Source organism: Colletotrichum scovillei (assembly GCF_011075155.1).
Source record: "Colletotrichum scovillei strain TJNH1 chromosome Unknown Contig00011, whole genome shotgun sequence".
Lineage (NCBI taxonomy): Eukaryota > Fungi > Ascomycota > Sordariomycetes > Glomerellales > Glomerellaceae > Colletotrichum > Colletotrichum scovillei.
The window spans coordinates 3076241-3091775 of NW_023336269.1; the positions used below are offsets into that span (position 1 = coordinate 3076241).

General features: G+C 54.1%; 2 protein-coding genes across 2 annotated transcripts; one reads left to right on the forward strand and one right to left on the reverse strand.

Annotated features, from left to right (window-relative positions):
* Nucleotides 1–347: 347 nt before the first annotated feature.
* Nucleotides 348–4020, forward strand: HER10_EVM0003788 (sodium/hydrogen exchanger family protein). The gene is made up of 5 exons (XM_035473452.1): nucleotides 348–1220; nucleotides 1296–1712; nucleotides 1784–1883; nucleotides 1943–2505; nucleotides 2576–4020. Exons 1-5 carry the CDS (start codon nucleotides 1062–1064, stop codon nucleotides 3941–3943), a joined length of 2607 nt encoding a protein of 868 aa, XP_035326730.1. The 5' UTR covers nucleotides 348–1061; the 3' UTR covers nucleotides 3944–4020.
* A 380-nt stretch (nucleotides 4021–4400) lies between these two features.
* On the reverse strand, nucleotides 4401–6710 carry HER10_EVM0006595 (uncharacterized protein). The gene has a single exon (XM_035476177.1). It carries the CDS (start codon nucleotides 5952–5954, stop codon nucleotides 4692–4694), a length of 1263 nt encoding a protein of 420 aa, XP_035326924.1. The 5' UTR covers nucleotides 5955–6710; the 3' UTR covers nucleotides 4401–4691.
* Between the last annotated feature and the right edge of the window lie 8825 nt (nucleotides 6711–15535).

Genomic DNA, 15535 nt, shown 5'->3' on the forward strand with positions numbered 1-15535 from the left:
TCTGTCTGTGCTTTCTCTTGATGTTGATGAGGTGCGGTCAAGGATGGGATAAGAGGCGGTGGGATGGATGACTCGTAAGCCCCCCCGGTTAGCATATCACGCAAACGTTGTTCTTCTTTCATCCCCTCATTGTTATGATCCTTTCCTCTTACGAAGTGGGGAGTAATGAGCGACTTCCAAGAAAGTAACAGAGTAGGAACGAAATCGTAATTTTTGGGGGGAAATACCTAGTGTAATATGTTGCATCCAGGCATGCACCCTGCCTAGTGGTACCCCAGGCGTTTGACCTCAACATCGCAATCATTCCACCATTCCACGATTGACAGTGACAGCCCACATCCTTGGGCCTGGCTTCAATCTCGTTCTTGTTTGCATTCCCTTCACATCAGGGTAGACCAATAAATCCGTTTCCCACGCCTGCAGGTTCCACCCCAACTCTGCTTAGCTACCGCAGTCACGCAGTGAGGCACTTTAGTCTCACACTTTCTCCCTGCCCACCTCCACAAACCGTTGCTTCACTCGCACTCCCCGCCCTCCACATTCCCCCCTCCAAAACATCTTCACGTGTCGCAAACTAAATCCGCCGGGAAGGCAAGTGACCATAACCCTTAACTTGCTCCAACACCACCATCTGCTACTCTCTTGTACAACCAACCAAAGTGGTCGACTACCAACAACTCCAATTCCTGTGGCAGCTGCGGCCAGGGAGAAAACAACATAGGCAGAACAACCCGCGCTCACCATGTCAGATTAGTACATGCAAAGCCTACCGATATCACGGGACCGATTGCGACTGGCTTGGCCATAGTTCCTAAGCCTGCTTCCCCTCCACCCATTGCTAGTGTTCACAGCCTGGACGGTGTCCCTCTTCTTGGCAATTCCATTTAAGAAGTGGCTCTCCCGTATCGTCTGCCGTTCCGTCTTATCACGAAAGGTCAAATCGACTCGGATCGGAGAGCGCAGTCGAGCGCTTCCAGACGTCTTTGGTCGCCTCGTCATTCCTTGCATCGGGAAGTAGCCCGTTCACCGGCAAGCACAGGAATTTGAGCCAATCCGCCAACATGTCCTCTATCACATCAATACTGTCGGCGACGGCTACATCGTCTGCCGCGCCTACAAGCACCGGCGGAAACAGAGCTCCCTCGCAGGGTGGTGTTATCGAGGGCGCAAACCCCTCGCATTACAATCCGAAGGATCCCATCACCATATTCATCATCCAGGTTCGTTCCCTCTGGCTTCGCATTCCACCTTCAGCGCTGGCCAAAATGCTAATTCGTGTCACTCACTCAATTTAGGCCGGACTCATCATTATAGTCTGCCACCTCCTCCACTGGCCTCTGTCCAAGATCCGGCAACCTCGAGTGATAGCCGAAGTTATTGGTGGCATTGTTCTGGGGCCCTCGGTGCTGGGCCGAATTCCCGGCTTTCGCGCTGCCATCTTCCCTACGGAATCAATCCCCAACTTGACGCTGGTAGCCAATCTCGGTCTTGTCCTCTATCTCTTCCTCATTGGTCTTGAGACAGACGTTCGCTTCCTCGTCAGTAATTGGCGAGTGGCTACTTCAGTAGCATTCGCCGGCTTGGCTCTACCCTTTGCGTTCGGTTGCGCCCTCGCATGGGGTCTCTACAATCAATTCTCTGGTGATGAGGGTGTCATGCACATTGACTTCCCAATCTACATGCTGTTCATCGGTGTTGCTATTGCAATCACGGTAAATCACCCTGAAGAAACGGGCCCCTCCGTCGTGTTTCGATCATCACCCGACTAACACATCGCCTCTAGGCTTTCCCGGTTCTGTGCCGTATCCTGACCGAATTGAAGCTCCTTGATACCTCTGTCGGTGTTATCGTGCTTTCAGCTGGTGTTGCGAACGACGTTGTTGGTGAGTAACGCTTCGGTGCATCTTCAAACGTTAGGCTGAGTTTTACTAACACGCCCAAGGTTGGATCCTCCTTGCCCTATGTGTCGCTCTCGCCAACGCCGGAACGGGTCTTTCAGCCCTCTGGATTCTTCTCGCGTGTGTCGGTTACATGTTATTCCTGTTCTACCTTGTGAGGCCAGCTTTGGTCTGGCTCTTACGTCGAACTGGCAACATCGAGAACGGACCTTCGCAGAGCATGATTGCGCTTATTCTGTTGATCGCCCTGGCCTCGGCTTTCTTCACTGGTATCATTGGCGTCCACGCAATTTTCGGAGGTTTCATGGTTGGCCTTATCTTGCCACGTGAGAACGGCTTTGCTATCAAGGTCACTGAAAAGTTGGAAGACTTGATCGGTGCTCTGTTCTTGCCCTTGTACTTCACGCTCTCTGGGCTGAACACCAACCTGGGTCTCCTTGACAGCGGTATCGCCTGGGGCTACGTTATTGCTGTTACGTTCACCGCCTTTTTGACCAAGGTTATTGGCGCCAGTCTCGCTGCTCGGTTGAACGGACTGGTCTGGAGAGAGTCTTTCTCCATCGGGGCTCTGATGAGTTGCAAAGGTCTCGTTGAGTTGATCGTCCTTGTAAGTAGCTCTTGTTTGAGCATAGCTCCGTGATGACATGGGATGGGGGACGGATGCTGATTGAATGCAGAACATCGGTCTACAGGCTAGAATTCTGAGCACCAGGACATTTACCATTTTCGTTGTCATGGCTCTTCTGACCACCTTCGCAACTACTCCTCTAACCTCCTTCCTGTACCCTCGCTGGTACCAGAAGAAGCTCGAGGCTTGGAAGCGTGGTGAGATTGACTGGGACACTGGTGAACCCATCTCGAGCCACGGCGGATCGACCGATGACCATGAATTTACCAAGCCGACTAACGATCGTGTCCAGCGCCTGTTAGTGTACCTTCGACTGGACAACATGCCTGCGTTGCTCAACTTGGTCTCCCTGTTTGGAAAGCAGTACGGTTCGGGAGGCCAATTCGTTGAACGCGACGAGAAGGGCGGTATGACGTCGGACACTGTGGCGCTGGGCTCTTCCAACGGTATTAGAGCTGTGCGGGCTCATGGCTTCCGCCTACTCCATCTTACGGATCGTGATTCTTCCGTCATGACCGTGTCTCAGGTGGACGACTTTAGTCGCAATGACCCTGTCGTGAACATCTTCCGTACTGTGGGACAATTGATCAGGGTTGCCGTTTCTGGGGAGGTATCGATCATGCCAGAGACTCGCTTTGCCGAAGCTCTCCTTTCCAAATCTTCCGATATCTCTTCCGACCTTCTTCTCGTCCCCTGGAGCGAGAGTGGCAGCCTGGTCGACACCCAGGTCTTGTCGGCAGACGGTTCCAACAAGCTTGGATCAACATATACCGGTTTCGCAAAGTCAATCCTCGACTCCCCGGAACACAACATTGGCATTTTCTTCCCCAAGGGTAGTGTTACTCAACCTACTTTGGACGGTAGTAGCGACCGCAAGAGGCTATCCCGAGCATACTCATTCAGCGACATCCATCATGATATCCCGACGATTCCCGTCACAAACAAGTCCCACCAGATCTTCATGCCATACTTTGGCGGCAACGATGACAAGCTTGCCCTCAAGCTGGTGCTTCAATTGTGCGAGAAGCACAACGCTCAAGCGACCGTAGTACACTTCGTCGGGACGGCCGAGGGAGACTCTCAATCTCACGAGGGTGACTACTTCGGATTCGTGTCAACGCATGTACCTGCCAATGTAGCATCGCGCATCAAGTTTGAGACTTCTTCTTCTTCGAATACCCTAGAGGCTGCTTCGAGCTATGCCGCATCAGGCGTCAGGACAGATACACGAGAAGTCACCTGGCACAACCTGGTTGTGCTTGGTCGCAGGAGTGCTGTAAAAGCGACTGAAGGTAAGGCGTCCGCCAAGGTGTCTGAAGATATCAAGGACTGTCTGGGTATTGCTGCGGGTGTTTTTGTTACAGCTGGTGTGAAGGCGGATCTGCTTGTCGTTCAAGCCAAATCTTCAAGTAACTAGTCGAAGCTTAGTACTCTGGTTGTTCATTTAATACCATCTATTTCACACTCACGATTCAAACCCACGTATATCCTGCATGGCAAGTCGTAAGCATGAATAAACCTGCTCATCACTTGACACTTGCTGCTCTGCGGTGTTGGCTATCAGATTTGCGCGAGGGTTGCGTTCGGGTGATATAAACATCCGACGCGATACTGGAACTCAAGTAACTCCCATCGCTTTCATCTCCCCTCCTCTTTGTACTCGGTAGTTGTGCCGAAGCTGTTACCTGACATCGTCTTGGCATCTTACCAAATGACTTCTGTCGTGTTTTTATTTTTATTTTTCAATATTCAGTTGATGACAGGGTCGAATGTCAGCATGAAATCGGAGAGATGCGTTGTTGTTGGTATATTTAAGGGCAGAATAGTCCTGTTGAAGAAGATTTGCGAATGACTGAGCTTTTCTCATCATCCATGGTGTTGTAATTTTCATCGTCATTTGATTCATTGAGACTCGTTACTCGTCTACCGTTAACATGCTGCCATGCCGCTTCTAAGCTTTAAAAAAAAATTCGGGCCTTCTTGATAGCACTTTATGCGATAACGCCGCCCCCGTAAAACCAGTAAAAAGCCATAGGAAAGAAAGCAGAGGAGGGACTTGGTATGTTCGGGAAGATATAGAACAGGATGATGTGCATCGCGGAACCCAACCACATTTCAAGTAGCATCTCAAATAAGATGGACAACACATCGATAATTCGATATGATCAGTGTCGTCTTCTCCCACTGCTGCTCTGACCCCCACCACTACCAGTGCCATGGCCGCCCCAACTGCCACTGCGTCGGGTCGCCGTGTTCACAGTAGGTTGGACGACAAAGTTGCGAATACCCATCTCGCATGCCTGGCGCAAAGCTTGATGGCGCATGCCACCCTTCATGCCTGTGGCCTTGTGACCTACAAATGTGTCCACGAGGGCGGCGCCCAGAGCAGCCGTGGCGACCCGCGTACCTTTCTCGCCTATCCACGGGCCGGGCTCACTCTTCATCTGGAGAGCTGCCTGACTTCCCACTCTAAAGGCTGTCTGGGCGGCTTCACCCAGCGCAGCGTAACCAACAGCTGACTTGGCTCGAGGCCGAGCTGTACCAGAGGTACCACCTGCTGCACCTTTTCTAGGCATGGACCGTCCTCTGGCAGAGCGTTGCTGACCGCCACCTGGTTGGCCATACCGCTCAGGCGAGTCATTCATGTAGCGACCTCGGCCACCCTGGCTGTGACCGGCATATCCTCTCGGATTCGAACGGGGATCAGCCTCGTAATCTACATGACGACCGCGATTTGATTCGCTACTGCCGCGGGGGACGCCCTCGTAGTCAGCGTAGCGCGAACGCCGTCTATCACTCTCGCGTGGCCCATCATTCTTGGAACGGCGCGACTCGTTATTATAGGGATCAACATCGTCGTAGTCGGGATAACGGGAGCGTCTGTCGGGATAACGAGGCTCGGCGTCAAAGTCAGCATACTTGGAGCGCCTCGTGTCGCTCGTCCGGGGCGGGTGATAGGCATGCTGACGCTCCCGGCCGCGGCGAGAGGCGGGGGCATATGCGTCGAAGGCGTCGTCGTCGGTACGGTGGTGAGCAGTGGCGGGGGGTTCCCGGGCGGAGCGGCCGTGGCTCCGTGCCCGTGGTTGATAGGCGTCTTCGTCGTAGTATCGGTTCTTGCGACTCTTTCGATCTTCCCTCTGTTCTGGTTGGGGAGCGTAGGATTCCGGGACGGCGTCCCTGCGTGATTTACGGCTCTCGCGGTGTTCCCGTGGCTGTTCCCTAGGCTCTGGTTCGCGTTGTTCGCGTTGATAGTTGTCATAGGCAGCCGGGGGTGCGGCAGGTTCTGATTTATTGCGGCGACGAGGACCAGGACTGCGTCCACGAGATGGATACTGAGCGTAGGGGTCTGCAGCAGTGTCGTAAGAGCGACCGTAAGGCTCGTAAGGGTCCAGGTCGTAGTCAGGGCCTCTGCGGTGAGAGCGTCCCATTATTGTTCGAGATCGTCGGTTGGGAGGCCGGAAAGGGCAGAAGGTGTGCGAGGATGTGAGAGAATGTAAAGGTGTGGCGGGAGATGTGTGCTAGCAGGAGAAGGTGGCAAGGTGGGCAGATATCAAAGCCGGGAGTGAGCCATATGTCAAGAATAAGTAGGATAGTAGTGTCGAGGGGGGAGGGAAGAAGAAGGGGAGGTCGGATGGTGTATATAATGGTATATAGTCACAAAGGTGGTCATGATGGGTCGAGGCACAGGGCTGGGGGGAAAAGGGTGAGGTGGATGTCAAGGTGGGTGGGTAGGCTAGGTACGTGCCTAGTCTGCCTGGTTTGCTGGTAAAGGAGCAGTATAGGAGTAAGGTAGAAGCAAAGACAAGCAATCAAAGAGTGGTGAAAGACGATAGACGAAAGGAACGAACGACAGCGAAGGGGGCGAACTGCAGGCCGTAGGTGCTCCGTGGGCAGGCCTGAGATGAGACGAGACTCGAGGGGCATTGGGATAGCGTCACACGCCAGAGAGGATCGGCTGACCGCTGGTGTTTTGCGGGGGGGCTATTGCTGGCGCTGGCGAGTTGGACCCGGTCCAGTCGCGTGCGTCGTCCACTGGGAGGCAGGAGACAAGTTCCATTGGAACGGGATGCGGGAGGAGGGGGGGCCTCTTTCGCCTCACTGGGAGGTGCCAGCTTGCCAGCTTGCCAGTGTGTCTACGTTTGGGCCACTAAGAAAGAGAAGTCAGGAGTACGCGAGACTCGAAGAGTGGACAGTTGAGATGAGGTATCACGGTATGTACCAAAGTAGCTGATGGGGCACGAACTGCCCGAGTAAGGCAACGTGGAGAAATGCGCAGCGCATGAGGAGAAAGAAGGTTAGAAGCATGGGAATGGCGGTTTGACGGCGGTTCATGACCAACAATCCTAAAGGGCGAACCAACATTGCCCTTGTTGCAGGAAATGACAATCAAAGACGAATGCAGTGGAACCCTGCCCTGGGCTGAACACAACAGGGTACCATCGCTACTATGTTTGTTACCGGTAGTCAGCCGTTGGACCGTTGAACTTGAACGGGCCTACCACACGTCGCGGGAATTATCCATTGTCTTGGTATTATACGGGTACCGAGTAATACGACGAAATGCCCTAGACATGGAAGGTTGGGTTACTTTTCTTAGTATACACACACACTGCGAAATATACTGCGGGCAGAGTTTCCGTAAGGTACCGCAGCTGAAGGCTGTGAGGCATGGGGAAATGGTGCTAAGCAAGAGAAGGGGACCTTGTCTTGTGTTGAAGAATCACCCGGTCCGGAATGCGAAGCACACTGCACCGGTTCCCAGTGCCTCCCAGGCGAGGTCGGGAGGGGGGAGACTACCTAGGTAGCACGGTAGGTACAGCGCACCTCGGCGGGAAAGAGCGCTGCCGGCGGTGCTAGTCCCCCAAAGATCCAAGGAAGCGTTGTAGTCGTAGTGGACCTTTTATCAAGCAGCCAATGACGGGCCTTGTTCTTCTCGCTTCACAACTTGGGGCGATATGCAGGGTCCAGCCCGCTGCTCCTCTCCAGTGACGTCAGATGAGGTAAACCTGCAGCTGCGACTCCAACAACTCGCATCGTTGCCCACGTATTCCATCTCTTGCTAACGAATCCCCGTCCTCACTCTACTACTACTCTCCGGGCCCCTTTCTCCCAATCCTATCCTATCCCATTCCATCCTACCTATCCGTCCCTATTCCTTACCCTGCCAGAATGGCCTGTCGTGTCACATTGCGTCTGTGTATCTGTAGAAAACCATCATCACCAACAGCAGCACGGCCGGCAGTGCTGCATCTCCCGAGCTGATTCGCAAGGCACGTTGCACGAGGTGCATCATACCCTCACGACATGGCCCTACCCGGCATTGCTTCTACCGCACTATGACATTGCCATGCTGCTGGCCAACTCGCTGCTGTCCGTAATCATCCGGAACGCCTTGAATCAAGTCGATTGCCATTCCTCCCTCAGTTACACCGCCAGTCCCAATTGGCCGGGATGCCCAGTCCCCCAGCTTACTCCGGCACTGAAACTCGTGTCACCTACACCTGCTTGATCGATGATGTACAGTACGCATGTTGCCCGCATCATCAGGCGAGAGTGGCTCCTTGATACGCGCTGCCAGAGGCGAACTCTTGCGGTGCCCTCATGTTGATTCCAGAAGGGCCTTCAGAAGCCAGCAACTGATTCGCAACTACCTACCTACGCTGCTGCCAAAGCCAACCTTGCCAAAGACATCTGAACATACTGGTGGGACCATAGAGTAGCCATCCGTGCTGCCCGGCGGATCCTCCCCCTGAACCAGCTTGATTACCTTAGGTTCCGGGCGATATCCGGCACCAGGACAGTCCCAGCGGCCGTTGCTACCAAACACCCTGCCGGCTGACGTCGGGTCTGCACGGATATCATCGTCACGGTGCCACTGCTCGCCTCGCCATCTTTCCAGACATTTATTCTACTTGCACCTGATCCAGTGAAAAAGATACTTTTCTGCAATTAATTAGCGCATAGAGTCGACGGGTCGGGGTGAAGCAGACTGCAAATTGAGGACATGATACTTCTCCTGACACGCCATCCCCAGAGATCGTCGAGGAGCCGCTGCAGGGCGTCAAATTCTCCGGGCAGGTAGGCACTCTCGCCGTCGTCACATCGTTGGAATAAGGTAAGCATCGTCACATCGACTCACGACAGGGCGCTTGAAGGCTGAGTGGTTCACTTCGTTACTCACGCGCTAGCGCTGCAGTACATGACTTGGTCGCCGTCGCCCATACGCTCGCAAACCACAAGTGGACGCCTGTACTCTTTAGCGGTGAGGTCCAGTCCACGACAGGAGGAAGGAGTCTGCGGTGCGTGGTAAGCTCCCTATCCTTGTTGCTGTCTCCGTGTCTGCGCGGGATTGGGTTTCCCCCTAGGTCCCGAGAGATCGGTGACGTCGCGATTCGAATTGAATGTGACCCATCGAGCGCACGGCATCAATATCGCTGGCTCCCCGGGGAGCAGTTGTGGGCTTGACCGCCTCTGGTGGCCATCTGTGGACTGTGAGAGCTCTGTGAGAGGACCAAATTCCGTTCGTGTCATGCCAAAGTAAGGCCAATGACTGGCGAGTCGCGACCTCGGTCACCCTGGCTGCTCAGGATCACGATGATCTCGCTGAATGTCGATGAGAGCCAGGGACAGGATTAAGTTCTGTCGTTTCCCCGCACCGGTCCTGGTGCCATTACCGGGGATTGCGGAGGTCGGATGCCGCCCGACGAGAGGGTGGGTGCGATGCTGCCTCGTGTCAATCGCAAACATCGATGCTTTAACTATCCAACCAGGAGGAAGCAATTGGCACATTGCTGGCGTTCCTGACGAAGGCTCACATGGGTCTGCCGGCTACGGCTCGACGCGGCGAAATTTCAAGCGGTCAGGGTCCCGCACACTTGGTTCTCTAACAAGTGGGCGATTCGATGGGTTGCCTCAACGAACGGCATCAGGCGTAAGTCTGGATGACAAGACGGTTTCCTCCAACTTACCACCCAGGGAAGGCTTGAGCGCCACTTGGTTTGCCTTAGTTCACCATCAGTCTCGAATCAACCGATGGACGACTCGATGAAGCGCGCCCGCCCGGCGAGTCGCGGACACCCCGTCGTCGGCACGGCCCCGCCCGGGCTGAAGGAGACTGGGGGAGGCTGGAGGAGCAGCGAGGAACTCGGCTTCTCCCGTGATCGGTAGCTTGGGTTCGTCCGGTAGTGTGGATACCATTGTGCCGTCGTCCCAGGATTGCCTTGGGGACCCCGCTGCCGCAATTGCCGCCGCCGTCCCGAAGCCATGGAATGACTGAGTCGTCACGGCTTATTGAGTGGATTGCAGCCGTCGGACGAAGTGGATAGTGGTGGTGCGAAACGCCGGCGGTGGTGATGGTGGGAAGACGGGTGTGTGAGGCTACGAGCAACCTATGAATAACCGACGTGTGTCAGAGATGTAAGGTATAGTCCGAATCTGAGAGGTTCTGTACGCCCGGAGCCCAAATGGTGGTTTCCAACACCATACCAGTCCCAGTCTTTGTAGCGACTTCGTGCTTCTTCCATTCTCAATTGTCCGTGCGATCACGACCACGAAATGGGGCCAAGGCGAGTTCTTCGACATTAGTTCTTGGATTGTATCCATGGGTCGGATGAATAGATGCAATAGAAATTAGACATGGAGAAGAAGAAACCCACTCCACGTGCAAGCCTGGCAGCCGTTGCGGAAGTTGCGTTGGCGCGTTGGTCATCGTATCTTCAGCAATTTCCGTACATGAAGAAAATTGGGCCCGGCAGATAAGGAGAAGCAACGAGGCCCGTTTGGGACATGGGTCGTGTCTCTTGCGGCCTCGCCCAACTTTCTGGTTGCGACGTGTTCCAGGTTAACACCTCCCAACACGTCTATTTCTTCGACAGGCCCATCTGCTGGACTTGTCACAGTATGCTGATGCCGAATTGTGGATCGCAGCTATCGCCCGACTAACATGCGTGGATGCCAAGCGACGCATAACAGATATGCTGCTGGCATAAGAGTTGCTGTCATGAGAACTCGTTGTCTGGTACGGGGTAATACTTCTCGACAACGATTCATCTCGGTGTGATCTAGAACCGTACTGCAAAGGCACACTGAGGATTAGGCTGCTCTCGAACCTCGCTTCTAGGTACCGTCTCCCACCTGAATGAGCTGAGATGAACTCCCCATTGGAGACTTGTGACCGCAAGCTCGAGACGGCACTGACCTGTGCTCGGCTAAGATCTCCAGATCAGACGAACAGCAGACCCCCCGAGTTCGACTATTGCTGTAATAGAGGAACTCGTACGACGCGGCGCAAGCAGTTTGGTGGACGCGATGTATATGATCAGATGTCATAAAGGCAACCTCTGTCGAGCTGGAGCTGTAACATGTTGTCGTTGGCTTTGCTGGGTCAAAGGCTACCGCCATGGCTTCCAAAGCCTCATGCCCGGCAGCCAGCCACGTACAGACAAAGACAAGCTGGCAACCAATAAGACCCTATTGCCAGTCTTTCGCAGGAAGAAGAAAGCACCGATGCAGTAAGGCATGTTGGAACTAAGTTGAACCATGCAAAGGCGGCCTGCACTGATGATGAAGAGACGCGAGCCATAGTTCCTAGAATGTCTGTCGTCTATGAGACCTTGAAGTCACCGTCTTTGGCGGGTTCTGCGGGGGTGCCGGCCGGGCGGTTCTCCTCAAGTCTGTCAGATGGCGGTGGTGCGTTAGTGCCGTTGTTCCCCCTGTTTAGAAGTCGTGGGGGTGGGCCAAGTCGGATTGGGGGAGGCAATGTTAACGTGAGTCGTAATCGGTGGAAAGCTCGGGGCCTGGGGGAGTCGGGGGATTCCTATCGCCCAGACGAATGGGAGGCACCAGATTGGCTATCTGCTGACGCCAACTGAACGTATCTGACCGATGGATGGAGCAGACCGGTGACCGTGAAAGTGTACTCCTTACTCCGTCCGAACTAGAGTCGTCAAGTCGACGGTGCGAAAGGTCCAGACTTTGATAATAACACTCGTGGTGGTGGGCAGGTGCGCCGCTGTCCGAGCTGGGCGGCGGCCGGGTGCGCAGTCGACTCTCATGAAGTGTTTGGCTGATCGAGGATCAACAGACGGCTCGAAGGTGAGCTTGTGCGAGGCAACTTGGTTCAGCATGAGGCTAAGGAATGAGAGCGCCAAAAAGCGAGACATTCAAGACAATGTGGTGGACGCAGGTTAGTTGGCTTGGCAGATTTCGATCGTGACATGGGGTCCTATCTCGTTGATCATCAATGAAGTTGACCCAAGAGGCGGGCAGACGCTATGAATTCGCATACGTGACCATCGTCACTGGACAGACTCGCAATTAAGAAATCTTGCGACCGAGGCAACGGAAAACCCGAGGACCTGCCGCCTGCGTGCCTTAGAACGAAATGAAGTCTGGAGATGGTAATTAGCTTATGGATTGAGTGGCTGATAAGGTTGACAGAACTCAGAAGGCAATTGGCAACCTAAGGCCAGAACCCCCCGACCAAGGAGGGTCAGGATGCTTATCGCAGATGGCAGATGCGGCCCCGCTCGGCCACGGCCGCTCGCCCCGAGAAGAGCCTAGCTTCGGAGGTGGATCACAGCCTCGGCCAATGGCTTCGGATTCAGCAAGAGCCCCGCTTCCGAAGCTGACAATCGGGCGACCGGTTTAGGTAGTTTGGTCGAATCGAGTGAGAGGACAGGTACCTTAATTAGCTTTTCCGTCTTTCTAGACCTTTAGAAGTTTGGGTGTACGTAGGTACCATGCTGCAGTAATACGGCGCAGGTATCTAACTCCATGGCCACGGGAGGAGGAAACTCAATGGAAGGTAAGCTTGTGAGGCAGAGCAGGAGCAGGAGCAGGAGCAGGAGCAGAACTGGATATGTTTGAATAGGCACCAAGGTATTCGAACCTCTACCCTCGGTACTTGGTTTTTGTGTTTTTCATTTGTCTTTCCAATGTGTGTGAGGAAAAGGCGGGGCTGGTCGTCTCGATCACGCACGACGTGCATGTTCTTTCCCATTGTCCCATTGTTTCCCGCCGAGGAAGGAAGAAGAAGAAGGAATGAACAGCGGCAAGAGAAAGGGACGACCGCATTGACAGCGGGAAAGAGCAAACCCCAGGAAAGACCTATACATAGACACATACATACCTCTCGGGCAACTGCCAACGTGTGCAACACCGCCAACACGTAGTATTCGTAACTTATGGTCCGGAGTAAGGTACCCTAGGTTGGTAAGCTATCTTATGTACCTTATGTGTAAGTGCTAAGGCAGCTGAGATGGAATAAGAAAGGAACCTGTAACGTTGAGCGGCTTCCGCCCATGCCTGGGTGCAGTAGCACCGGAGCACACTTGCCCGGACAGTATGCAGTCAAGACCTAAGTCAGCTAGGTAGCTGAGGCAAGGTCGCAAGGTCGCATGGATCGGTAAGGCGCAAGTCAGCAGCATGTTCCATTGAGTTTGATCCTGACCCTGACCTGACTGACACGCCCGGCGATGTGATGCTGTTGCAACTTGCCACGACTTCCTGTGGTGTTTGTACAGAGTCCGGAGCACAGGCACAACACATACCTTAATTAAGGCGTGCCACCCTTCACTGGTTCTGAGTCCTGGCAATAGGCAGCGACTGTACTCCATGGTAGCTTCCAAGCTTGCTGCTTACAACATGAGTATCACAACCAGCGTCAACACTCTGGGGCAGTCACGCAGTAAAGGCGGCTCACTCACCGACCAAAAAGGCCAGTTCCTTGCCTTAGCTCCATAGTTTCGGCCTGTTGAAGCAGGCGGGATGTATCCGCAACTCATTTAGGTACACTTACACTGCCTTAGCCTCTTCTGATGTAGTGCGCCACTGCCGTCTCTTTATGCTCTTTTGCCGCAGTACCTGTCCGACCTTTCTTGCCAGTTGATTGGGCTGGTCGCGTTGCGCAACTCTCTTCTCTGGGGATCTGGTCGGGTCACTTTATTAAGGCTACTCCGTAAGGTACTTTAAGGAAAAGGTAAGGGCAGGCCCGGCGGGGGGGACGCACGCACTTTTGTTGCGACGCTCATTTTCGGCCCCGCCCTCGATTGATATGTGCTAAGATTTTCCCCATCAGCTTGTCACTGGCGCATCAAGAACCATGTTTGCCCAGCATATCACTCTGGACAACCACTACCGACACCAGTCAATGCCATCAATCGAATACGCAGTACGGAGTACATACGGATACACGACGAACACAACCCGATTGCGAATGAAACCCCGTCGAAACTTCCAAATAGCCTTCCAGTTCCCCATGTAATACGGAGCATCTGCAGCCTGGACTGGCTTGCTGCCTCGCCTCGCCTTCAGCTACCAATAGCAAATGCCTTACGCTGCCGTCGGCCCCCGGCCTACGTAAGGTACATGATACATCTTTCATGCCTAAGCGCCATCTCTTTGTGCTTCGCCATCTCACAGTCACCACAATATCCAAGGCTGTTGTCCTTGTATGGCGTCTTCAATGGCGTCCGACACAGCGCATTATCGATGTGACCTGGCAAAAGGCAGCGCAGCCAGAGAAGCCACCACGTCGACGGCCCAAAGCTTCCCTCATATGCTATCCGTACAGCCTGTTACTTCCAACTGGTGATGCTGTATCTGGTTAGAAACCCGCAACTTATCACCACATGGCCATCGTTCGTGTCTGAGCTTTTTGGGCCGACTTTACTTACAAAGTTAACGTATTGCCTGAATAGCGTGTTGGCTTCGGAACGGGGCAAGCCCGTTCACAATCCAGATAGCTGGAACGCTGCTTTCGGCCTGTCACTTCTTTCATCTTTTGAGTCCGATATCTTGCTCTTTGCCTGTGTGTGCCATTAGACGACATGCCGCGCCGCCGCCGCCGCCGCCATGCCACCTACCTTACTCCGTACACCACATGCATCTTTTCGGCGCATCCACAATTCCACGTTCCACACCCACATGGAGGAGCTCACGGTAAGGTATTCGGGCCCCATTGACCAATTCTAAAGCAGACAAGCAGGTGCCAGCAAGAAGGCTGTGTCCACAATCCCACAATGGGCTCAGTCTATGATCTCCAGGGAGTCGAGTCGAGCTTCTCCGGCACATGGCTTCGCGCGCTTCGAGGCCGGTGCCGCCATGCCATGCCACGCCATGCCCGCCGTCCGTGTATGCACCGACTGAGACAAGAACTCGGTGAAGTCGTTACGACTGCATGCGAGAAATAAAAATCGGGACCAGGATAAGGGCGTCGCGCTAGTCCTTGGGGAGGTTCGGAAGTTGGGTCCTAGAAGGGGGTGCCGCGACCCTTGGCTTGGCCTCGCCTTCGTCCATCGTCTACGCGGTAACTTGTAGGGTAACTCTCAAGAATCTCACCCCCCCCGGTTCGTCTCCCATGCCCATCTCTGAGTCCCATCTCACTCTCTTTCTCTCCCATGCCCATCCTAGCTCCCAGTTGCCATCTTGGTCTTGGCAACCTCAGCTATCCGGGCAAAAGTGAAAGTACACAGCTTTTTCTTGATCCACCACGCCTGGGCCCTTGCTATGCTGCCCACCCACCCCTCCGGTGATCCAGCAAATGATAATCCTTTCGCACTAATAAATAATGGCTCGAGATTTTCTTTGATAACGCGACTGGCCGTTGTCGTTCGTCCACAAGAGGAGGGGGGCGCGGTCCGTTGCCTCTATCCTGTTTATGAGCCATTGCCCGTGCCAGTCCTAGCCATTGATAAAAACCATCCACCGTTCCGCCCTCTTGGGTTTGTCGATGTTGTCTCTCTAGGCTCGCCTCCCATCCTCGCCGTCCAGCATCCTCTAATCGGTGCCTCAACGGCCTCTCCCGGTTCCTATCTCATCTCATCTCATCCCCCTAATTGGGCTTCCCCCCTGCTCTGTAGCAGTCGTCAAGAAAACTAGTTAAGAAGCCCGGCTTCGGCTTGTCTTGCTTTAACTTGCTTTTCTCTACAGCTCAGATCTTCGACATCCGCGCCGCAATCTCACTCGGGCCTTGTCAACATCGATCAGATCTCGGGTCACGTTTCTTTTA

Coding starts and splice junctions, on each gene's coding strand:
- HER10_EVM0003788 (XM_035473452.1), top strand. CDS start 1,062: ATGTCCTCTATCACATCAATACTGTCGGCGACGGCTACATCGTCTGCC. Junction 1,713..1,783: donor GTGTTGCTATTGCAATCACG/GTAAATCACCCT, acceptor CATCGCCTCTAG/GCTTTCCCGGTTCTGTGCCG. Junction 2,506..2,575: donor TCGTTGAGTTGATCGTCCTT/GTAAGTAGCTCT, acceptor GATTGAATGCAG/AACATCGGTCTACAGGCTAG.
- HER10_EVM0006595 (XM_035476177.1), bottom strand. CDS start 5,954: ATGGGACGCTCTCACCGCAGAGGCCCTGACTACGACCTGGACCCTTAC.